At 46.9% G+C, this 25,346-nt stretch overlaps 1 protein-coding gene across 3 annotated transcripts in view; it reads right to left on the bottom strand.

The window, feature by feature from the left end:
• Nucleotides 1-971: 971 nt before the first annotated feature.
• The window catches only part of NPRL3 (nitrogen permease regulator-like 3 (S. cerevisiae)), a 38,342-nt gene continuing 13,967 nt past the window's right edge, over nt 972-25,346 (bottom strand). For all 3 annotated transcript variants that reach the window (XM_008936716.1, XM_008936717.1, XM_008936719.1), the window contains 7 exons: nt 18,445-18,582; nt 17,718-17,874; nt 16,135-16,241; nt 14,809-14,938; nt 7,210-7,399; nt 5,859-6,051; nt 972-1,148 (listed from right to left, as the gene is read on the bottom strand). In XM_008936716.1, the coding sequence (XP_008934964.1) occupies nt 983-1,148; nt 5,859-6,051; nt 7,210-7,399; nt 14,809-14,938; nt 16,135-16,241; nt 17,718-17,874; nt 18,445-18,582 (1,081 nt within the window). In that variant the 3' untranslated portion in view covers nt 972-982. The remainder of the gene's footprint in view (nt 1,149-5,858; nt 6,052-7,209; nt 7,400-14,808; nt 14,939-16,134; nt 16,242-17,717; nt 17,875-18,444; nt 18,583-25,346) is intronic.

Here is a 25,346-nt window from a genome sequence, read left to right as displayed (position 1 = left end):
GGGAGCAGTGGCCTCCTGCAGGCCAGGCTGGCGTGAGCTCCTGCTGTCCTCAGAAACAGAGCTGTCACCTCTCCTCCTAGCCCCGGCATGGCTGGAGGAGCAGTGCTGAACCAGAGCAGGAAGCAGGCACCCAGAGCCCTCTATGTTGGTTTTTGGCTGGACAGCTCTAACCCAGGCCAGGTTCCTTGCCTGGCTCCCTGCAGCCACAGCCACACTTGCACAGAAGGAAATGGAGGAACAAAACAAGCCCTGAGGACAACTCTGAGTGCCCTCAGCACCAGTCTCTGGCTGTGGAACTAATGTGTCCGTGCGCTTGCAGCTCATGCCAGTCCTGCTCCACAACCAAGCTCCCCCCTCCCAGTCAAAAACTGGAAACCCTCAACACCCACAAGCACAAAGCCTGCCTGGTGACAGCCCCGCCCCAACAGACACGTGGTAACAAGGACACTGGGAAGAGGAAAAAATAAGCTGTAATACAGTGAGTGTTCTCATTCATGAAACTGTTTACTTGTGACACTTGGCCTTCCTACCTGTGTCCTCCTGCCAGACAACAGCGATCAGACAGGATCCTCGGCACCCAGGGAGGCATCTCTAAAAGCCAGGCCCATGGGGACAGTCTGTTCACATCCAAATGCCCCAGCAGTCCAGGGCTGGAGAGCAGAGGAAGCACTTCTGAGGCACCAGCCTCCCACCCAGGGTCAGGGAAGGGCTGTGACCCGCGGCTCCCCTGCTGCGAGCGTGGCGTGGCAGGAATCCAGGCTAAGCAGGCACGTGCTGTCCTGCAGCAGGCCCCAGAGCCCTCGTACAGCCCAGCCCCAGCTGTCCCCCCGGGGAGCAGATGGGAAATGGGGGCCTGGAGGGGGAGAACCTGCTCTGTGTCACGTGGCAAAAAGGAACCCAAATTACCTCCTTCAGTTTTTAGGCATCTTTCAGACTATCGGCACGGAGAAGCGCAGCAGGTTCCCTCCCCTCACCAGCAGAGTCACTTCAGGAGGGACTGGAAGACTGAGATGACGGGGTCCTCGTGGCTGGTCACCACCAGCACGCTGCGGAACTTGTCGAAGAGCATGAGGAGCTGGGAGCGCCGCATGTTCTCGTTGTACATGATCTCCTCCAGGTGGTGCCGGCCCCGGAAATAGTGCAGCAGCCTGCAGGGGAGGGGAGCAAGGCAGCCCTGGGACAGAGCCAAACACAGGCTGCGACCCCCGGGGTTTCCTCTCCCAGGGGACACACATCAGTGGTGTTGGGGTTCTGTCCGTCATTTACATGAAAAATGAATTCCATGGGTTCTCTCCTTAGGCATGCCCAGCACTGAAAGCCCCTGGAAAAGCAGTGCACTCCCTGCTTAGCAAAGGTCCTCCTTGTATCAAAAGGTTTCCAAGCCTGGGGAATTTCCTGAGATTGTCAATTTTCAGCATAGTTTTAGGTTCAGAAAGTGAGGAACTGCAAGTGCCAGGAAGCCTTGAGAAGTCAGGACGTGGCAGATTTACTTCTCTCTTAGCTGGGTCTGCAATGCCCTTTGTCACAGCTCTGCATCTGGGTGCCAACACTTGCTTTAAGAATCCGGAGTCTATTTTCCCTCACAGCAGCCCAGGGGGCTTGGTAACTAATGGTCATGAACACCTAAGGTTTGGTCAGCTTGGGTTAGGTGGAGCAGTCACAAAACAGATGGAAATTTTGGTGACAGGCACCACAGAGAAGCTCTGGGAGTTATAAAGCACTTAGCCCCAAAATCCTGCAGCTAAGCTCAAACCACACAGGCTTCTTAAATTCCCAGTTGTCTTTAAACAGTGACAGCACAGCCAGCTAGCTTTGCTGGCCACCAACATGCTACAGGCATCAGATAGCCCTGGCCCTGCACAAAGACAAACCACTGCAGCCTCCCTGCAGCAAGCTCCTGTGGGCTGAGGACCTGCTCCCCTGAGACCTCCAGAGCCATGGCTCCAAGCCAGCCCTCCAGACACAGCTCGAGTTCGCTGCCCAGTCCCTTCATTGTCTTGACAACCTCCTAACTGTAGGAACCAGACTGCACGTGTCACTGGAGTCCTCCCACCCACCAAGGCCCAGACACGTGCACCAGAGTCACTTCCCCAGCTCTGCAGGCAGCTGTGCACCCACGTATGACAGGCACCTCATGCTCTGCCACACCCAGCTGCAGCTCAGGAACGGGCTGGCCTGCAGCCTCCAGACCTGCTTTCCAATTCATTCAGAGTCCTCACACAAGAACAGCCCCAGAGAGACACCAAACACCCCTCTGAGCACTGCTGCCTGCTTTCCCCCCACGGCAGCATGGGGCCTCCCATGCTTGCCCTGAAGGACCAGCGTTTGCCCGGCTGTCTTCTGTTGGTCAGGCAAGGCACTCTGTCACCCCTCACCCTCACTGGAAAGGAGACACCGTGCAAGAAGTGCACACCCTCCCTCTGCAGCACAGAGAGGTGTCACCCCTAGACCACTGCCATTTGTTTCCCTGCTCCCCAGTTTGCCATGCCCCTCCTCTCCCTGCCCTGCTCCCCAGACAGCAGTGGGGAGGCTCAGGGCTGGGAACCTCGCTGCCTGAGCCCTGCGGGCAGCCCCTGGCACCCTGCGAGCTCCCTCCTGCTCTGCTCTTCATCTGCCAGCTCTCAAACTGGCACCATTCTGGAGAACATAATTGCTATGTCTCTGTGCCTGCAGTACAAACAGCAGGCAGCAAGCCCCAGTCCTGTTTACCTTTCCACCCTCCAGGTTATGTATTTGCCTTCTGCAGTGTCTCCCACTGGGTATTTAAATCAGGCTAATTGGCCTCCTCCCCTGTGCAACCAGTGTGCACTGAGAAGTGGCCATTAGCAGGGACAGCGCTGGTTTGTGTATGGGTCAAACCCAGACCATTCCCTGGAGTTTTAGCAGAGAATGTTGGGTACTCTGTCCTGGGACCTGTACCACTGTTCAAAAAGTCCTTGTGAAACAGATCTGACAAGCTGTGTGTTCTCTCCCTTCTCCAGAGCTGCTCGCTGTGGTTGCCCAAGCTCTCAGCTCCTGGCACTGCTGTCCTCTGTGCAAACCATTATGACCTGGCTTTCAACAGCAACACAGACTAACCAGGAGTTTTCCAATAAATAAATCCACCCTATATTCAAAAAAGGTCTGGATTTGTAACTGGTCAAGCTGAAACACTTTCCACTCCAATAACAGCTAGAGAGGATATTAAAGAATATCACAAAAATGCCGTCTGGAAGATACTTCCAAAATCTCATCCAGCATTCAGCTCCAGCAGGACTATTGCCAAGGCTGTAGCTGTTCCTGGCCAAGCTCTGAAACCCTCCAAGGACAGAGATTCCCCCCCATGCCTGGGGAATCGATCCTGGGCTGCAGCACCCTCCCAGGGAGGAAGCTTTCCCAAAAGTCCAACTAGAATCTCCAAAGCTGTAACTTGGGGCTCACAGCTCCAGTGAAGACGGGCACAACCTTCTCCTGTCTGGGCTGTGAACATTTATGGGCCCCAAGAGGACAAATGATGGCACTTCTTGGGGCAGCAACACTGCATCTGAGTCCCTCTGAAGCTCACAGGTATGTCTGTTGACAGATGTGCACTTCCAGATCCAGATGCAGTGATGGAAGAGCATTGCTTTCCATTGCCCATCGCTGTTCTCCCCTTGCCAGGCTGTAAGAGCTGTCCCTCTAGCAGTAGTGTAGTGTTCTTAAAAACACTGAAGAAAAAAGGATTATCTCAGACCAGGCATTCAAATAAAACTAGCTTATATCTGGCCAAGGAGAGATCCCTTCCACCAGCACTGCTTGAAACTGGAAGGGAACTGTGCACAGCTTAGTGCCACCAGTGAGCATTCCTCAGTGGAGTAAAGGATCTCCATCTCCTCACCTCAAAGTGAGGAAAAAACCAATCCTGAGAGTGACTCCACACCCCTGGCTTGTTGTTTAATCAGCAACAGGCATCCAGGGGCACAGACACAGGAAAATGTATGGAGGTGAACTCCACTGCTCTGCTGGCAAGAGCCCCTCCCTTTGTGTGCACACAGCCACACTGGGAAGGGCAGCTGCAGGGTATTTAGTGTCCTAACTATGCATTTCTAGCAGGGGTTTGTTCTGGGAGGCAGCTGATAGGGCAGAGCTGTTTGCCAGAGCACCCGAACTGGGTGAGGAGGGAGATAGCTCACTCCCTGCCACGGCTTCTCCACCACTGTTTACAGTTTCATTAAGAGCACTAGCTCTACCCAGACACTCATCTCACATGGTTTATGGCATAAAAAGAGAGAAAATAGACCCATAAGCCCCAGGTTATGATGTCTCATAAAGCCACCAGTAACCAAGGGCATCTTGTGTAAACTTTCCTGTTTGCACACTCTGGCCTCCTCCCCACAGGACCCATTTGCTCCTCTCTCCCTTCCTCACCACTAACTTAAGAAGAAGCTGTGCAGTTGTCAGTTCAATCTATAGCAGAATGGAAATTCAGGCTTTAGCAAAGCCATCCTGGGGATCTGCAAAGAACCTGCTGCAGGAGCAAACTGCAAAATAAACATCACTCCGCCAGCTGCCTGCTCCTGGCACCTCATTTTCTGAGGAAATAAAAGAGAATGTTTGCATCTGCAGTTCTCAAGCTTTCAGATGGCTGTTTTACTCAGATGAGGGAAGGGAGAGGGGAGCAATCATGAAATCCTTTCCTCTCTCTAGGGTAACTTAGGATCTGCAGTGGCACTAAATCAGTCCAAAGCACCCCACAAATTCTGCCTTAAGAGAGCACCAATTATGAGTTTTGGAATGACTTATCTGGTACTAAGGAAAAAATATGTCAAAGTTCCAAAATGGCCAAAGTGTTGCCTCTCAATCAGAGAGGAAGTATCTTCTGAGGAGTTTCCTGAAGATGGAGAAGGAGATGAGTAATTGAGAGAGCAGTAACTACACACAGGCTTGGGAGAGCTTGATGAAAATACCCCAGCACAGCAGAGCTGCAAACCATTTTTTTAGACAAGAAAAATATTTTTTTGCTATTAGGGTTTCTCTGGTTACTTGACTACATCCATGCTAGAGTGAGAACCAGGTTTTCAGGGGATTACCAGCTGAATCTGGAAAAGTTGCAGTATTTGCCTTAGGTGGTTTTCTGCTCCACATGAAAACCAGTGAAAGCTGCATTCCAGTGATGCCTCTGTGTTTAGAAAAGCTTAGGAAGAAAAAGTATTTCCCCCCACACCTTCTCCCCAGATGGCTGGTTAGGAAGTAATTCTGCTTTTCACCATGTGCAGAACCACATCTGGCAGATTTTTGTTGTGTTTATATTTGTAACAACAAAACTCTGTGCTACTAATCACACATCCTAATTACTTTAACCTAACTAACCTAACGTAGATGAGCAGCTCATCTCTGCAAACCAGGCCTTGAAAAGTTCTGTAAAAGCATTCAAGCTGGCTTTGTGTCTGATGCTTTTTGTCTCATATTTGCATGGAGTTTACAAACCTTAAAATAAAGGCTTGCTGGCTTGGAAGTATCAGTGGACACAAACCAACATGACTGGGTCTTTGCTTTGCATGCTTAGAAGGCTTTTTCAGGCTGTGCAGTTTTATGTCTCCCATGTGTGGACTCAGGAAAACTGGCAGGCACCCACTTAAGTCCCTGTTGTCCAACCATACACTCTGATGCTCCTTCACACATCCAGGGCTCTTCATTAACAAGTGTTCTTGTGACACATATATTAGCTTTTGTCCAGAAATGATGTGCACAGATGAAACAGGCATAAGGGGAACAAACCCAAAAGGATTTACCCTCCAAAATTCCAAGCTGAGAGGATTTGCTCAGAGTCCACACCAATCCTTCAATAAAACAGCAAGGCTAAGAGAAAAAGTTGAAGTTCTGCACTCCTGATTTCCTACCTTGCAAACATACGAAGATCTTCAGGATTCTGGGCAGCAGGGACATTAAGGATAGCTTCCCTCTCGTGTTCCAACAAGCTTGCCAGGAGATTCTCTGTCATCCTTTTATTTAGGGGTGAGTCCCCACCAGGTATCAACTCGGCACTGGAATTATCCATGCTGGGGCTTGTCAGAGTCATGTCATCACTACTAGCTGTCAGGGGAAGAGAGGAAGAGACACAGAATTTTTATATTTCTCAGCATAATGATGCAAGGATTGTCCATTCAGGCTGTTTCTGTGCAGTCTTTCCAAATAATCCCTTCAGATTTGTAGAGTAAAGAAAGTGGCCCTTGAAATGCTGCGTGTATCTGCAATTAGTCATAGGACAACACAGGGATTTTCTCAATGGGAAAGTCAAATGTTTCAACAAAGTCATCAATTTATCTGGAAAATTGTACTTCTGGAGACCATAAACAGTCCATAAAAAACATCTGAAAAGAAAAGTCTCAGCCAGCTCTGCTGGAATACCATGAAGTGGAAACATGAAAAGCCTAACAGCACAGAAGGTGGGAGCAAGCAGAAGAAAAGGCCAAGAAGCAATATCCTCTTGTGAGCAAGCCAGTATAAGCAGATTGCAGACTTATCTGACTCACATTCCAAGATTTCTGCCCTAATTCATGACTTCTGTAAAGCTGAAAGTTGTACAGAGAATCTCTCCTGATATCCAACCCCAGTGGTGTTCTGAGAACACTGCTCCTAACAGCACAGGCAGGAAAGTTTGGGGATTTCAGCACTGTATCTGATTCACACTCTTGAAAAAATGCTTTCCTGGAATCACTCTGAAGAATGATACTGAGGAGATTAAAGAAATCAGGAGACATGAACAGAAGTCAACAACTGTGAGAACAACAGGTAGCTCTGCTGCCTCTTAGGTGGCTCTGCAGCCCACAGGAACCAATGCTGTTTGAAACAAATTCTCACTATTTTCTTCCTCTCCCGAAAACCAAAGTTCATGCAGCACCAGCAGTGCAGCCAGAGGAACATGGAGGTTACTTCTGAGTACAGCAAGGGTATAGGAAGCTACTTTGAAAAACTCAAAGTACCTCTGATGAAAATATTTCACATGGCCAAATAAGAACTTGGCAGATTACAAAGCACTACTTCTTTTTAAGAAAAAGAAGTTAAGGTCTAACAGTCCTTAAGACTTCCACCAATGCCCAGCTATAAATTTAAGAAGGGCTGGGCCTAATTAGCAAGCACCCCAGCAAAGAGGAGTTGTCTTGTTACCAAGGCCTGATTACCCCAGGCACCACTGAGGAAAGCTCTAGAAGCAGACTCTGTTCTGAACAGCAGAGAAAAGTGTGCTCATACTTGGAGAACCAAAGCTGAGAGCATTGGGGGTGCTTAAACTTCGGCCTCCAACTCTAGCAGTAAAGGGCAGGTCTTCATCTTGGGCTCGGAACTCCTCCTCATTTGGTGGCACCATCAGACAGACGTAGGTGTGAAGCTGAATGAGAAGCCGGTGTTGGAGCATCCATATCACCATCTGGATGAGCTGAGTCTGCAGAAGGAGAAATGAGGTATTAAACACCCATGAAATAAAATAGCAGAGGAAAACAATGAACAAAGGGTAAGGTTTGAGACTAAGAAGTCACAAGGAGCCATGTTTTCCACCCCACAGAGGGGTTTGATCTCTTCCGTGAGCATAAAAAGGTGACCAAGCACACGTGTCCATCACACCTAAAGCCCCTGAGGATGGCTGTAATCAATCCTTTAAGGAGCAGCAGGTCTTTATGCAGCACTGACAGGAGACAGGGTCCTCAAAGAACCAGCCCTGCCTGCTTGCCATAGCTCCAGCATCTGCTATGTTCTAGCAGAGCAGCTGGATGCCCACAGCCCAGAATGCTTCCGCCACTCAAACATAGCCATAAAACCCCACCAGGAGCTGTTCTGTCCCCTATTAACAAAACTAGTGTAATAGGTGCCAAAATAATGGGCTAGTCTTCCTTCTGAGAGACCCCACATGGGAAAGGAGTCAGCCAGATGCAGGCCCTGAGGCCCATGGCTGGTTTCTACACAGGGCCCACTAAAAGCAGTAACAACCCAAGGGTTAATCCCAGAGTGGTCAGATTGAAGTGCAGCCTCCCTGAGAAAGCCAGGGACAGGGCAGGGTGATGGGGCAGAGCTAAAGCAACCAAGACAAGCATCCAGAAGCAGGAGCCATTTGCCATCAGGTGGGAAATTGGTGCATAACCGTGGTGGAGACTGGAGATCAGAGCCCTGCAGGGACTTGGTGACACAGAAATAGCACTAACAGCAGCAGAAATTTGGGCAAGAGACAAAGGGTTAATAACTCCCTTTTGCTTCTGCAATAACAGGACAGGCAAGGCTTATAAAAGCACTGAGGTGTTCAGGGTGCAGACAGGCAGGAGGTTCAAAAGCACCAAGAGATGAGGCTCGTATTAAACAAACACGCTCGACACCGTTGTGTTACAGCAGCTGAAAACCTGCACCATGTCCCCAGGCTGCTGCTGCGAGCCATGGGCAGAGGGAGGGACAAGTGCTGGAAGGTTCTCAGCATGGTGGTCTACTTCCAGGAGTTTTGGAGGAGCGTTCCAAACGCATCACCCTCTCTGAATTTCTGCACAAAGAGCCTTTTCGGATCAGCGCAGACAACCCTTCCCAGAGCTCAGGCTCTGAAAACACTGATTCACTGACAAGGCTGTTTGGGGATTTCATAGCAACCAACACTGTTTTGGTGAGAGAAACACATGCAGCATGAGCTCAGACTGAGAAGGAAGCTAGCTCTGTTGTATTAATCATCAGGGGAAAGGGCCAAATCTCAATAAAAGCCCCAAGCCAAAGTTCATCAGCCCACATAATTTTCCTTTTTCCATAAATCTTCTAATTCTCAGTTCCTCCTCTGCTATCAAATCACAAAAGGAAGATCTTCTCTTTGCAGACAGACCCACACCCAGTCTTTTCAGGGATTACCACTTTTGGGGCCCCAATGGATTTTAATCTTAAAACATTTTATCCAGGATCACCTTCAAAGGTATCTTTTTTGGAAAAGCCATCATTCATTTTACATGTTTAATAGAAAATCTCCAGAAGAGGAAGGTTGGCAGAAGAGACCAAATGCACAGTGTTTTGTTAACATCTGAAATGAGCCTGGAAGAGAGGAGTGATTATGTTGCTAAAAGCCTTCCCTCCAGACACAGGCCTGGATGGAAAGATGTCTCATGTATTTTACTTAAATTTCCAACCTGTTGGCACACAGCGATGTCTGATTAGCCAGTTTCACATCAAATGAAAGAGGTCTGCACATTTCACTGCACAAAACAGCCCTGGAAAAATTCAAGGCAATTCAATGAGACAGTAAAACAGGCTCTACCAGACCTGCAGAATCTGCTGGGTAGGGCCTGACCCACACCAGCCTCCACTGGTCACTTCGGTGGTTTCATGAATTACAAAAACAACCAGTTGCTTTCCTGCCTGCTCCACATGTGTGGACAGTCTGACCTGACACTCTCTAATTCTGCATATGCACCTTCACCTCTACATTCTCATGAAAATACCTAGAAAGCCACCCCTGAGCCTGCACCTATGGCTCAGTGGAACAAGGAGTGAAGGAAAAGTGGTGTTATAGCTTTACAACCATAACACTGCACAACCAACGACTGCCAAACGCCTTTGTGCCCTAAGTGGGAGAGCTGGAGACTGGTTGGGATGAGCATCAGAACTAGAGAAAACTCTTCTGTATTGAAGCGAGCCTGAACAATCACCCCTGGACCAGAGAGAATGATGATTGTTGATGGTTGTCTGTGATAAGCCAGAGCAGCTTCCCAGATGAGGCTACACCTCAGTCCCAGCACTGCTGCCACTCACTCAGTCATCAGCTGGCATGGCAGGAATCCACATCCAGCCTTTTTTGGCTGTGACACCAGGGACGTGATGGAAATATAAACTGAAACAGTTTTCATTGCTTAACTTAACTCTCAATCAACTCTAAATTTCATCCCTATTCCTTTCACCCTTCCCGCCTCGCCGTGCTGCCTCCTTGCAGTCCACTGTGGCACAGCATCTGGGCAGCTCCTGCTGGCATGGACCCCATGCCTGTGGCCACCCCCTTCTGCTCCCCGCAGGGAGGTCGTGCTGTCACACCAGGCAGCACGGAAGGCCTTGGGAACAAGAGGTGACTTTGTGCTGGCTGCCAAAGCTGAGAAGATCTGTTAGCTGCTGAAAACACGGGCACTACCCGTCAGCCCGTCCGGGCAGTTTGGGACTGTCAGGGGAAAGCTCAGCCCCACGTCTTGGAGGGACACGACCCAGCATTCCTGAGTCTCTTCCCTCTGGGATCCAAAGGGAGCATTTGTAAAACTCTCGAGTAACACGTTAAGTAAAACACACTTCCTGCAAGGATTCCTCAAGGCTGTTTTTGTTGCCAGGCCTCAAAGCTAAGAAAAATGCCAAGATAACTGGGACCAGCAATGGGTTCAGGAAAGGGAAGGAAAAACAGCAAGCCAGGAGCACCTAATCAATCCTAGCTTGTTTCTCACAACATGAGGATATGCTCTTAGTTGAAACACAGCTTGTTTTGCCTACCCAAGTACAGGAGCTCCTACTCTCCAGCCTGCATCATCTGCTTACCTGCCACATGCACTCTTCAAGGTCTGACCTGAGAACCAAGGGCTGCCTTGGCTCAGCAGGACAGCACCTTCACCATCGCTGGGCTAGAAGGATGTTTGCTGAAATGTAGTACCTTTCCTCATCACTCAAACCCAAACCCCACTGTTTTATGAAAAACAGATCAGCTGTTAAAACTTCTCCCTACTTTACAGAAAACAGGCTCTGAAGACCCCTGTTTATGTAGGACAAAACATTTAGTGTCCAGTGTTGCCATTTTAATTGTTAGGTAACAGCTCTGAATTCTCAGTTTAACCATTCCCTCCCTTTAGGCCTAAAAAGACCTACATTTCTAACTTGCCACACTAACCCCCCCTGATTCTATACTTGGTCCAACTGACTATAAATGCATCTTAACACTACTTCCATATGTCTGCTGACAAAGGCTCCCGTGACTCCTAATGCCTTCCAGATGCCAGCAGAGCAGTCCCCTTTGCAGCATGTCTCCCAGAAGACACAGCTGCCTGCTCAGGAGTCCTGTGCAGCTCTCCTCCCACCCCATCCCCTCACAGAGCTGCTCGTTTCCACCAAGCTGTCACACAAAGTCCAGCATGTTTTCTGCACTCGTCAGGCAGAGGCCTCACCTGCCACTGCCCTACTCCCAACAGGACAGGCAGTTTATTACAACAAAAGTGAAAAATTAAACTTATTTTGTTCAGGGGCAGCTGTCATACTTTCCTGTCTGTTTAATTCCATGGTTACCCTAACCTCATTAAGGGAGAACTGTAATGAAGGGGATGCAGGGAGAAAATGGGACATCTAAATCAGCTAGGAACACTCCTTCTATCTTATGGGTGGACAGATGCCTCCTGCTAGTCCATGATTGTTCCTCCAGGCAGGGCAGAGCCATGTTCTAGCTTCTTCTGCACCAAATGAACGAGCTGAGGCCATAATGCAGAGATGAGGTGTGCTCTGTGTCCATGCTGGTGTGCCCTGCAGTCACACATGAGAGGAGAGCTCTGGGACAGGAACCAACGGTCCCAGGCAGCAGAAGGAAGGACAGATTCTTTGGGGTTGAGGTAGAAGAGATGTAAACTGCTTCTTTCTCAGTAAAGACACTACAAGGGAAGATGAGTTTCCCTCCTGTATCAGCTCACAGGACCTCCTCACCCCATGGCTGCCCCATGGTGAGATCCAGCCCCAGCAGCATGAGCTAAACTGGTTGCTGTTCAGGACAGCCCCAGGCTGCCCTGGATTGCTGCAAGCCTGGTGACCCCCTACCCCTTGTCCCTCCATGGTGGAGCTGACAGACAACTCACCACTGCCAAAGAGGGAAAATAGCTTCTGCTTTCCTCACTCACATCCCCAGCTGCTGAAGTGCCCACCTCCTTCTGCACCAGCCCTGGAGCTTGCTGGAACTTCCCCTGAGCAAATTCCACCTGCTAACCTGGCAAAAAAATGGAGGGGCTGGAACACGTGAATGGAGTCAAGCTGGAGAGAAGCCAGAGCTCCAGCACAAGGGGAAGAAGGGAGGAAGGTGTGTGCACACACCTGGAGCAGGGAGGAAAGACAGGGCCTCTGCTCAGCAGCACCCAGCTACCCTCACCCTGCTGCAACACTGCTACCCAGGCAAGGCTGGGCCAACACAGGGAAAGGGGAGGCAGCAGAGAGATCACTACACAAAACCCAAAATCTCTTCAAATTACAAGCACAGGGCCATTGATAGACACACAACAACCACAGAGTTCAGTTGCAATATACTGCTCGTCCTCAGAGGCAAGAAGAGAGCTCAAAATGACAGGCTCAAGAAAAATTTCTGTAGCATGGGGCATGGCTGAGAGCATTTGCAGTCCTGGCACACACCACTCACTGGACATCTCCTACCTCCCCCAAAAGCAGAATGCAGACATGCACTCCAGCTTTCAAGGCACTCTTGTCCTTGCTCAGGTCTTCACAGGTTGGTTGTACCTCCTGCCAGCCAAAAATACAACAGCACCCCAAGTATCAAAATGCCTGTGTTGCATTCTTTTTCAACTACCCAGAGGAATGGAGCAATTCCACCTATGGGAACAGTAAGGAAACAAAAATAACTGTCCTCTTCCAAATCAAGCAGCATGACTATGTATAAAACCAGGAGGAAGGGCTCTTGAACAGCTTCCCTATTCTGTATCCTGGATGTTATTAATGCCTTACAAATTCTGTGCCCACCCAGAAGCACACGCAAGAGGAGGGAACCACTCCCATGCTTCAGACAAGAATCAAATGGGATGGATGGCATGAGACCACAGGTCCCCACAGAAAATTAAGCCTTTCCCACCATACTGACCTTCTAGCACAAATGACCTTCAGAAATACAGATAGTACAGTCGGCGTGATGAGAAGCACAAGATAGCAGACTACTAGTGAAGAGCTTCAGAGTTAAAAGAAAACCCAACACCCCCCCCCAATGTACACAAAGAGCAAAATCACAGTGAAAGGTCCCAATTTTTCAAAGGCAAAGCAAATACAATTTGATAATGTTTACAGTTCAGAGTACAGCATCTTTTATCGCTGCACAGCAGAAGAAAAACCCACCCACTTCCATCAGATTAATTGCTCTATTGACTAGGTCTCTGTTAATTACAGCTGGAGCCTGACCACTTCAGGACAGGGATTGGATTCATGGCTCTTAAAAGGCTGGTTCCTAAAAAAACAATAGTACAAAAGAGTTCTACATAGGTCAATCCACGTAAAAGAAAACGTACTGACATGAAAACATCTAAAAACTCACTCCCATCTAAACTCCTCCAAGAACTGTCATGCTTAGCTGTATCAAAGAGCAGCTTGCCATGACTCAGAACAGCCCACCAGTGTACAGTGGTCTCCTTCATCTTCACACACGTCCTGCCAATGTGGCCCTGAGCCCTCTGCAACCGCAGTTCTCACCTCCCTCTTTTCAGATTGTAGAAGGCACCTCCATAGGTTTTCACAGCCCCATCCTTCCATGCATATTGAAAGGATGATGAAAACAAGCCATGCTGATGAGCTCTAGGACCCCACTATGGAGAGGTGAGCATCAGAGAGAAGGCTCATGCTCTAAAGGAGCCATTTTAGCACTCCAGCCACTCTGGCAAAAACTGATCATGCACTGTTGTTTCAAGGCATAACTGCAGCAGTAAGTGGCGCTTTGTGTATTTTAAACAAAAGTAGGACATCTGAGAACAACCACAAGTATTGGGGGAAATGTACTAAGGCAATTAATGAATTTTAAAAGGAGTACTGAGGACGTCTCCTGAAGCTACTGCAGCTAGAATAAAATCAATGCTATTAATTCAGCTTCAATTTTCAGGACACTGATTTGTCTGTAACTACAACAAAGTCCCAATAAAACAGTAAAAGTGTTCTTGCCCTACCTCCCAAGGTGGCAGCTGACCAGTACATACTACTGGGATTAGACAGTACATCATTACTTATCTTTATCTCTGATCATAATCTCTGCCAACCTGTAATTACAACAAATTCCTCTCTCCCAGTTGTGCCTGTGTGCGCAGTTGATGTTAATCTTCCAGAGACGTGGACAGCAGCTAAATCCACAGAGCCAGGAAGTCATCCAAGTAGGAAGGCTAGCAAACAACACTGCAAGAAACCAGGTGAGAAAACCTGCCTGTGCTTCCTCTGCCACAGTGAGCTGTGTTCAGAGCTCTGGGTGTGTGTCACCAGGAGTTCTTGCATTATTGAGCCCCTTCTTGCATTTCACTACTTCCCAGAAATGCCACAAGCCATGTTCTATATGGAAGCAAAACAACAGCTCACAAATCCAAAATCTGTGTATTATTATCCCAAATCTGGACATTAAAATGCTAATGCTGTAACACGTGGACTTCTGTTGACTACGTGCTGAGCCACCTTCCTCTACCAGCCTCTAAACAATTTCACAGCAAAAGCAGAGTGAATAGACAGATTGCTTCCAAAACCAGATTGTGAACTTAAAGCAGATGGAATATAATAAAACTACGTTTGATTGTGAAGGATCCACAAACCTGCACTCAGCCCTACTAATTTAAGACAGTTTTCAACAGACCAAATGGAGTTTCAGTTTCCTCTGCTACATCACCCAAGGGAAAGAAACACTCTCATTTTAATTTGAGCTTGTGCTTTGCCAGCACAGAGCATGCACACAGCTTCACCTTGAACACCCCCCCAGCTTTTCATCCTGTGGCTAGGAAACAAGAAATCATATGGTGGGAAACACAGTAACTGGCAAGGTGTAAACCTGCTCTAGCAGGTTCCTGCCTAGGTGAGCAGCACCATTCCTCATTCTCATCAGCAGGGGAACGAGGAGCTCTGGCACACTCCCCACCTCACCTCCTGAACGGGCGGTGCGAGGGGGTTCTTGAACTCCGAGAGTGAGACTGGGAGGGAGAACTTGGACAGCATGGACGGGAGGTTGTGGCCCCGGAACTGGCAAGAAAACGCATCTGCCAGCGGGGAGTACCTGCAGGAAAGAGGGAAAGGCAGGAATCAGGGTTATGCTGCTGGTCAGTGTAATCTATTTAAGCATTACAGAAAAGCCAATTCCCAAATGAAATGTTTTCTGTGATCTAGAAAAACAGTCAGGCCAGCTCCTGGCATGTTGCATCCTGCAGAGCCAAGCGCGACTCGCAGGCGCTTGCAGCCGGGCCTCACGTCCAGCTCCAGCACCTCATGTGAGGGGTGGAGGGAGTCCAGAGAAAGACTGGGCACTCAAGGAAGGCAGGCATGGGCAGGATACACACACAGTATTTGAATATGCAAAATGCAGCTGCAGATGTGAGTGCTCTCCCTGCCTATGCTGACAGGACAAGCCATATGACCGATCAGGAGTACAGGAGAGTCAAGTTAAGCATTAGGAAAACTGTCTGCCTTAGAATTGCCATCTACAGAAATCTTCAAGAACAGCCCTGCCATATACAACAGAGGCACAGTTGATCCTCAATGACCTCAAGGTCCCTTCCAGCCCTATTTTTGTACTTCCATCAAAGAAGTTTTGATTTAAAACTATTTTCCTACAACTGAGTTCCAACACAGATTCTAAAAACATCTCAAAATCCAACAGAGAAAGGGCTGCCAGTCTTCGGGAGAGCAAAAATAACCCACCACTGCCTCCACATCTTGCCTGGCTCTCAGAATGGCCACTTTGCCTTCTGTCTGTGAGAAGGCACGTCAGGACAACATGCCATCCCATGAAACAACACAACAGTGAGAGCAACACTACCCTGATCTGCTACTTTTGATTAATTTTGGGTGATGCTATGTGCCAGATACACCGATAGTCCCATGAAACCCTCATTCACTTAACTTAATCATAAAGTATTTTATTTTGTAAATATTTCCATATTGCTTCAGGTTCATGCAGCCTTTCTGACAGGGATGTTCAGCAAGTGTACTGAAAATACGAGAAGTACCTTTGCAGGGCAAATATTGCTTCCAAGGCCCACATCAGTGCAGGAGCATATTGATCTATTAGGATCCTCCTCCCTACTGCACAGAAACTCCTAAATGGCTTTCAAGTTCAGGCACATGTCATGGTTTGTGTTTTGTACAGTCTCAACACACACATGAAGAAAGATCCCACTCTGTATCCAGCACAGGGAATCATATCTCACTTCACATCATTTTGTGGCTATAGTCACTCATTTTCCTTCTACTTACAGACAGACACTGGCGTTTGGAGAAAGCATGTAGACATTGTTTTCACACAGGGGATAAATAATAATTGCTTTTCCCCAGTAAACAAGATGTGCAGCAAGCTGGAAAACCTGCATTGAGAAAATGAGGAGAAATTAAGGGGAGCAAAATTAAAATTCAAACTCTCAGCAAGAGTTCTGTACAATGACAGAAAAGTCTTGTGTAAGCTGATACCAAAAAAAAAGTCCCATCCTTTCACTCTGCCTTCAGAATAAATTCAGGGTTTAATGTAACATGTGGCACATCAAAAAGCACTTGACAAGGTTATAAATTTCCAGAGGTTCCCTTCACTTTTCTAAGCAACTTAGTATTTCCTGCCTTAAAGGAATTTCTTCAAACTGTATCAATAGAAGTTTAGTTTCTTTTCATGCCCCAAAACCCTACTTTCATTTATGCACAAAATACATTGTGTTATGCATGAAAAATAAATGAAAAGAATCATCTGCTCCTGTGACACAAACATAAAGGAAACCAACTTCATCTTTTTAATGCACTGAGAAATTTCAGTAATGAGTTGCACAAAGTATTTTAATGTGTTAAACAAGTCAGTGGTTGTTGATGGCTCTGGAAGAGCCACATTAATAGGATCTATGAGACACAAAATCCAGCCTCTGTCATTAGATGCATTTAACTTGGCTTTTTTGTGGAGAACAAAACTCCCGAAGCAGTAGGGAATTTCCAGAGCTCATCCCATAGCTGTGCAACACCAAGTCACACCACAGACCACGGCGAGCAGACCTGGAAGTTTTGTTACAAAACAGGGTCCTTCCCTTGGGATAAGAGAAGGCACAGAGCCACGATGAGGAGCATCTGAGATGAGCAGTGTTCTCCTCCCCTGTCACACACAGCACAGATCACAGCCCTGGCTCTGAATCTGAGCATGGAGCAGCTCTCCCCTCTCCTGGGTCAGCAAATATAATCACCAGGTCTGGCAAGCAAAGCACCACAATGACTGCAGCCATCCACAGTGGTCTCTCAGTGGCCTCGTGTCTCACAGGACTGCCAGGCTCTCACTCCTTCCACTGGCACAAACTGCCCTTCTCAAGAGCTCATCCCATCACCATGAGCAATTCAGGTTTTAGGTCTGGCTGTCAGTACTGGACAGGCATTCAGGGTGAGCTGCTGCCTAGGAGACACTGCCTCATAGTTTTTGTCCAAGTCTAAACTAGAGCTTCTTCCTGGGCCCCTGCAAAGTCCATGCACTGGTGTGCTAAGGGAAGTGGATAGATAGGTCTGCACAGGCTTTCAGAGCTCTTTAGTAGAGAAGATCTTGGCAGATCCCAGGAAAGCAGCATATTTGGCCATGGCAGCTGCATTTTGGGTGCCTCTGTTTGCACATAGACATCAGCATGGCAGACCCAGGACAGAGCACTGTGGTGAAAGCCAAGAGGACTGTTTGTTTGGTTTTAACTAGCCAACAGGAAGGCACAGAGAGGACCACTCTTCTCAGAGGGCACAGGGATGGGAGGCAACACACTCAAGGTGGAAGATGGCAAATTCCCTCGTGGTGTAAAAGGATTTCAGCTGCCACTGACAGCTCCCCATACCTGCAGCAATGCCAAGTCAGCATCTTGAGCCAGTTGCTGCAAATTCTTCACAGCAGAGGTAGTTTTAATTACTCTCACCAGGGCAGGAGAGCAGTCCAACGGGAGCTCATTAAGCAGTGACTTCTCATCATTTAACAGTAATAAGGCATGGTAAGGCCTGCAGGAAAATAGAAGACATTTGCACAGTAAACTGCAGCTTCTCCTGAGGGCTTAGTTATTCCCAGACCATGACATCCGGGGTCAAGCTAATGTAGAAAAGAACTTCTAATATTCTTTTGCTGTAAGTGGGTTCAGAATAAGCTTATTTTCATGTCACAATGTAAGATGCTCCCTATAGAAAGAGGATAGAGGGTTATATGGCAACTGTCTGTCCCTGTGACTAGGAAACAAAGCCCACTGTGCTGGCACACAATTCAGCCGGGAGGACTACTCTGAAAACTGTTCATCTGCATTATGGAAATGCAGCATGGAGCAGAAGAATGGAAGAAAGCAAGAGTTACTTACTTCTGCAGATAAAAAGCTGTAAATGTGGAACACAGGAAAGAAGATAACATGGGGCTTGGGCTCTCTGTCTTCTTCTGGGTCAACAGAATAAAATGAGCACCCACGACTGGAAACAGCACAGACCTCTCTTGCAGCACCACCTCAGTGCAACACCTACTGCTCACACCAAGGCTGTGGCTGAGGAAAGACTGGCCAGGCTCTGAAGGGCAGAACTTGCTCTTACCTGATAGACTTCAGGCTTCTCTCAATTGCTTCAGGGGGTATAAAATTTGTGGCAACATAATGGATTTTATGAGGCAGGCAGAAACTCACTTCCAGCCAGTTGTTGATATGTAAACGGACCACCCCTGTTGTGCAGAGACTAGAAGGGGAAGAAAACAAATACATACAACATCTACCAGGTATAACAAATAAAACCAGTGGTCCAGGTTCACCCCTGCACATGAATCACATCAGGACAAGAAAAGACTAAATATACCCAGTCTATCCCCAGCTGGTTGCCACTGCAAGGGCTTCCTTAGCTTGTACTCACAGAGCATTATTCCTCACAAAGACTCTGGGGGGGTTCTGAAAGACTTCACCCCACTCCTCTTCTGCTCTCTCTCTCTTAACATTGCAGCAGTATCTCAAGTTAAAAAGTTTCTTGAAGATCTGCTGCAGGGCACTGCAAAATTCCCTAGACCAGAGCTGCAAATGGCAAAGATGAATTGGGCACAATATTTTTACTCCAGTTTCCATCTTCCACTCCAAGGAAAAGAAAAAATGTCTGTAGTGGTGTTACAAGCAGCACAATAACGGGCTCCTTTGGCTCTGCTTAGGTTGGTTGTTTCCTACTAACCTGCTTCTGCTTGTCACATGAAATCACAAACGCACTTGTTAAATGGTTTCCTCATTCTAGGAAACCACAGGCACTAAGCTAAGCCTTTAAGCTGCCTTCAGACAACAGGAGTGGAATGGAAATGATGGACAGCTCAGGAACGATAATAAAGTCTGACCTTTGTGCTCAGCTTGAAAGCAACTATAAGCCTCTTACTGAAAAAAAACAGAAAGCTGGGAGATTAGAGCAGCAAACGTCATTCAGGTAGTTTTACAGGAGCCTTTAATCTGGACAACACACGAAATGTCCCTAGAGAGGTAAATATATTTACCTAAATAGAGGTGAAGACACCATAAGAGGAACACACCACAAGGAGCTCAGCCAGCACCACCTTGCAAAGCTTCCCAACACTGCCCAGCCCGCAGGCAGGGAATGCTGGCCTGGGAACAGCTTTGCTGGAGGCAGCAGGACTGGGCAGGCAGGAAGGGGCAAGACCCACCACACCTTCTTGTCTACACCGAGCTCAGAGTACACATAAACTTGCAAATCAACAGCTAATCGTGGAGAGCTGAACTGGAGAGCTGAATTTCTCAGAATGTCCTTTGATTTTAAACATAGCTCCGAAAGAATTTTTGGGGGGGCCTAAAATAAAATTTCAAAATTTACACTGAAAATTCCAGTCTGAATTTTAAATTCAAGTGTGATGAAACTCACAGTAAGACTTTTGTGTTGGTAACACCCAAGAATTTCCCTTCTACACAAAACAAGATTTAAAAACATGCCAGCAACAGGCTGGGAGCAAATACATGTCCTGGAAACTCTTTATGTGGTGATTTAAACATTTCTACCTAGCATTCAATTGGAGCCCACAAACTAACATGCTCTTTTTCAGGTTCATCTGGTTTTACACGAGCTTTAGAGAGACCTGAAAATTCAGCTTTAAAACAAAAACATTGGGTAGCTTTGGTTGCTGGTGTAGCTATTCACCAAACCACAACAGAGCGGTGAGAGAACAAACACAATCCTGGCCTGCCTCATGCATGATCAGACTCATTAGGGACAATCTCACTGCAGACAATGCTTTCCAAAGGCAGAAGCCACAGGTTTGTTCTCGGATCTTGCACTGACCTCTGAAAAATACCAATTTTTCAAGTTGCAAATGGAGCAGGTACTAAATGTGTTCCTTTATTTAAAAGGAGGAATCCACTCTCTGTCTGGTGCTATCACATCTGATCAGAGGCTCCAAACCCTGAAGGAAGATGCAAAGCAGAGCCAACACCTCTGTTTCTTCTTGCATTAAATGTTGCAGCTCCAGTAACTCTGCTTATCCCACCAGACACACACCAATTGGCAGATAAAGCTGGATTCTCTCAAAATACATCACGGTAAAGGGCAGCCTGAAGCAGTAGATATCCACCTATCTACCAGGCCAACGGGAGTGAAAGACAACCTGAAAGCCATTGGGGTGGTTAAAACAGGTTCCAAAAAGCAGCAGAGATACATGAAAACATGAAACACTTGCAGGGATACGTTCCCTGCAGAATTTAACATTCAGGAAACATTAAAAAAACCCAGTTGGTTCCTTTCATTCTTTGGCCCAAGTGCACCAAGGCAGATGCTTTAATTGCATAATTACTCTCCACAGCATAATTTTGTCTACAAGAGCCTAGAATTAAAGGCAACAAGAAAACCAGATTTTCAGTTCTGATCTGGATCTTCATTTCATTCTTCTACATTTGCATTCAACTGTACAACTTCAAGCCTTCATTATAGCTTCATGTACGTGATTCCTCCTTCACCTGCCACTCCTTGGGTGGAAAATAATTTAAGTCTCTCATAATCTGAGAAGGAATAAGCTACCTTCTCCAGCAGCAGTGTATGTGACTGCCCTTAGCCAACCACCAGAGCTAAATAAGTTCATATTATGATATATAAACAAAGATTCATGCACATAAAATACAGTCACGTCTCAGAAAGTGAAGTACAGAACCACGATTGCCTTCATTTCTACAGATTTCCTATAAAATCATCTCTTTAGCAAGGTTTTTACTGTGAGTCTCAACAATCTCCATGAGTTGGCCCAAGGCTCTGTGGCTGGGGACCAGCAGACCCAGATGCCACCTTCTTTAAGGGGTGGAAGCAGAAGAGCAAACACAAGCAGCAGAAGAGAATACCAAGAAAACAAGTTTTCAGCATTGCATCAGGGAGTCACCTAGCTCCAGTTCTACTTTGTCCCTCTTAACCAGCTCAAACTGTGGAGCAGAGAGCAGAGGAAGATGCAGGAGTGTAGGAAGGTGAGAACCTGCACTGGCTGCAATGCACACCATGAACCTCAGGGACATGGTGTAAGTAGCCCCTGGTAGGAAGCCCAGGGGAGCACCCCAGGGATTTACAGAAGGCTCTCTTGTGTTCTTTGCTCCTTCCCTAACCACTCCTCACTTTTTATAGGGATGATTTTTTGCAGTGTTACTGTACCCTGAGCTTTTTCACAGTGGTGACATTTTCACAGAACTATCTGCTGGAATTCCAAAAGCTCTTTTCAGAGCAGTTATGTACTACATCAGGGTTGTTCAGCCTGAGGTGCACTACCTTGAATCTCTCTATACTGAATTTCATCTGCTGTTCTACCTGCTAGCTGGTATCCAGAGACCTTGCTGCAACTGCTCCTTTTTCCCACAGGCTTCAAGAGTAGCAGGGCAAAAATAGATTAATTCCCCCATAATCTAACTGGCTGTTAAACCCACAAAGACACAAAGCCCACAAAGACTGGCTATTAAACCCACAAAGACCCACAAATTCCATTTTATCCCATGAAAACGTAGGTTAAATACTTTTTTTTTCTTTTTTTTCATCTCCAGTTAGATAATAAACGATGAGTGATACTGAAGGATCCATGGTGAGGGATTAGGATGCTGAGAGGAGATACCACAGTCTAAAATTGACACAGGGAGAAGCAAATAGGAAAAAGCTGTTTCATATCTCTCCACCATAAGACACACGAGACACCTCATGATACTAGAAGGAGCAAAGTTCACAAGAAATAGAAAGAAACACAGAAACTAGTTAAGCCACAGACCTCCTTATCAGAGGATGCTGTGGTTGTTAAATATTTACTCTGGCTCACAGGACTGTGGACTAATTCCGGGGAGTGAGATCAGCTAAAGGCTGCTGAATATAGAGAAACCACTTCTGGAGATGCAGGAAGCTGGGGAACACTTTTGGGAATATCACTGCACTTCTGCTCTATTCTGCTCTGCCCTTAACTGTGGCTGTGAGCCACTGCCCCAAAATGGGAGCCCCAAAATTGGCCCCACAGAACTGCAGCCTCCTTTTTCATAACTATTGGCAAAACAAAGACAAGCCTGACTCATATTTTATAAAAGAGTTATGAATTTTTACATACATACACCTCATTTTATGTCTATACTATTCATATCAGAAATTAATTATGTTTTCTAGCTTGGTGGAGGTCAGCTTCTAACTTTGGAGTTCATTATTTGCTGGAGGTTGTGACTACTCAGAGCTTTGAAATGATTTCATACTTGCTTGTAAAGGACACACTGACCATCCTTTGATCAACTAATTAGTCGGCTTACATAGTACAGTACAGGCACAGAAATCACATCTAATAATGCATTCAATCTCATATAATTACTCCACTGCTCCCTGAGCACTCACTGTAACACTGGTAAATCTGTCAGTGCTGGCAGGACTAGAAACTGGACTTTCTTGGTCCTAAAGCCATTGGTTTTTCTTCCAGTGCTGGAGTTTGGGGACAAGATGAACAAAGAGTCTCAAATCTATTTTCTGAACTAATCAAACAGAAACATTCTAATTTTCTCCATTAGAGTCAAAAAGGGTCCCAGGAGCTAGATGCTGATTACCTCTAAACTGTCAGTTTAATAATACTCCATGACCAGAGCAGCAATAATGTTACAGTCAAGTTGACCTGGCTGTCGATTCCTGCCTTATAAAATCCAGGCATCTCATTCAACACCCAAAAAGATTCATACACTTGTGGGTTTGTACAAACCAACATGCTGAGGGATGTGTTGGGTCTTGCCTGAAATACCTCAGCACCATCTACAGGAAACCAAAGGCTAGACAGCACCTCTGGAGCAACCCTGGTAATTCAAGAGGCCTTGGAGTGGAACTGCAGAAACCAGCAGGCACCAGGAAACCCTGGCCTGAGCCAATCTCAGATGGAGAGCTGGGTTCCCATCTGCAATTCAAAGTGCTCTCTGCTCCCTATGCCAAAAGCTATGCCAGAAATCCCTGTAAATTTAAAATAGCACATTGTCACTGCGTGCATCTGAAGACTTGCTGTTCTCAGCAGTCTTCTCCTTTAGAAGAAACAGCCTGAGTCTCTCCATCTTTCCTCTTTGGTCATTCTCACTCCTTCACACTCTCTACACGTCCCAAACCATTCTTGCAACATGGTGCCCAGATCTGGATCCAACATTCACTACAGGCAGGGGCTTTACAATCTGAGCAGGACCAATCCTCATCTTGCAGACAAGCCTTTTATTTTATGCATTCTTGCCTCTTTGCCTTTTCTGCAACCCTGTGTCACTTGTGACTACCCCTCATTTCACAGAAGATGGCACAGACTTCTCTCTAGAGCTGCTGCCACGAAGGAATTCTTCATCTTGAAGCTGTAGAATAAAAATGCTATTGCTAGAATATTTCTTCTACCTTACCCAAAAACAGTTTTACTTCTATGCCTGCCTGGCGAGGTGCTGCAGCCCCTCTCACCTGCTCTGGCTGCAGGGCTGCAGTTTCCTACTCTCTCATATGAAGCATTAATGGAAAAACACTACAGAACACCAGCTTACTGCCCAGCCAGCCAACAACACTGTTAATTACTCTTCAAATACAGCTTCCCAATCTAATGCATGGATGTTTTCTGTTTTCACCAACACCTTATTTCTTACATTTGCTTATGACAATGTCATGCAAGTGTCAAAATATAACTCACACGGCTCCTCCCCACCCCAAAATGCCTACACGAGAGAGACACTGCCCGGTTTGACATCTGGGGGGCAGCACCAACGTGTGTTTCTCTGTGCTCAAGTCGTTCCTCTTCATGTCACTGGCAGGTCCTATCAGCACACTCCATGACCTTGGGCTGTATGTTCCTCCAGCCACAGCTAAATGCCACAAGATGTCACTGTGTCACTAAACTGTTTGCAAACAAGACCAGGGTTTGCCCAGTCACAAATACATAGCTCTAGAGGAACAGAAAAAGGTAAGTAGTAGGCCCAATTTAATATTAGAATTACAGGCTACATAAAAAGTGCCTTATTTTAAACTTCAGCACAAGTTTTGTGCAAGTTGTAGCAAAGAATATACAACACTCCATCGACAAGCTGAAATTCACAGCTCCTGAACATTACAAAAACCAGCTTATTAGAAGTTTCCTAATGTGCTTTGCAATCCTTAAATTATTTAGGCTCTCAGTGAGGCTTTGGAATCATTCTCTTAGTGCAAGGGGAACCACAATCCAGGGAGGCTGAAGGGTTTGTCTCGTATCCTACAATGCACTCTGCAGTCAATGAAGGAACTCCAGAGCAAGTCTCCCTGACAAACACCCTAACCAAGGGGCACATCATCTTCCTCCCCACCAAAACCTCTTGTACTCCCTTGTCAGGGTCTTTCACCAAGCACGTGTCCTGAACGAGGTGCCTGCTCTGCACGAGGAGTCAGCACCTGACAAGCTGTCAGAGCAGAGGTTGGTCCTGGCTCCTGCTGAGATTCAACACTAACTCCACACACTCCTTTGAAATCCTTGCCAGAAGTTTTCATCCAGCCAAGAAACAGCATGTTGCACTTTCCTTTCTCCTGAAAGTCTCACCACCTAATGCAAACTCTCTGTCTAGACATGCACAGAGTAACTAAATGAAGCCAGGGCAGTATCTGACTTGCCATCAGTGCTAGCTGCAGCATTTTCCCCTTAGCTGCAGGTTTAGAGCACTTCTACAGTGACACAACACTTCTGCTATAATGTTTTCAACTCTGAATTCACTTCTCATGTGCTTCTCTGCTAAGGAAGCAAAAAATAATTCTTAAAAACTAATTCTGTGTGACACACATCACCAAATTTAAGAACTGTCACATATCCAAAGGGAGACCAAGGTAACTATGAGGAGAGCAATTCCACAAACCTTTTGCCAGACATCTAGCCTTCAATTCACTCCTCCCACTCTAAACCCCAAATCCCAGTGAGCCAACAGCATGAGGAGGTGGATAATACCCTAAGGAACAAGGCCAAGAGGTTTCAGTGAGACACAGCACACTATGAGCTAGGA

Source organism: Merops nubicus, unplaced genomic scaffold, assembly GCF_000691845.1.
Source record: "Merops nubicus isolate BGI_N331 unplaced genomic scaffold, ASM69184v1 scaffold36113, whole genome shotgun sequence".
Taxonomy (NCBI): Eukaryota; Metazoa; Chordata; class Aves; order Coraciiformes; family Meropidae; genus Merops; species Merops nubicus.
Note: the sequence above shows the minus strand (reverse complement) of the source record. Positions and strands in the feature narration are given on the sequence as shown.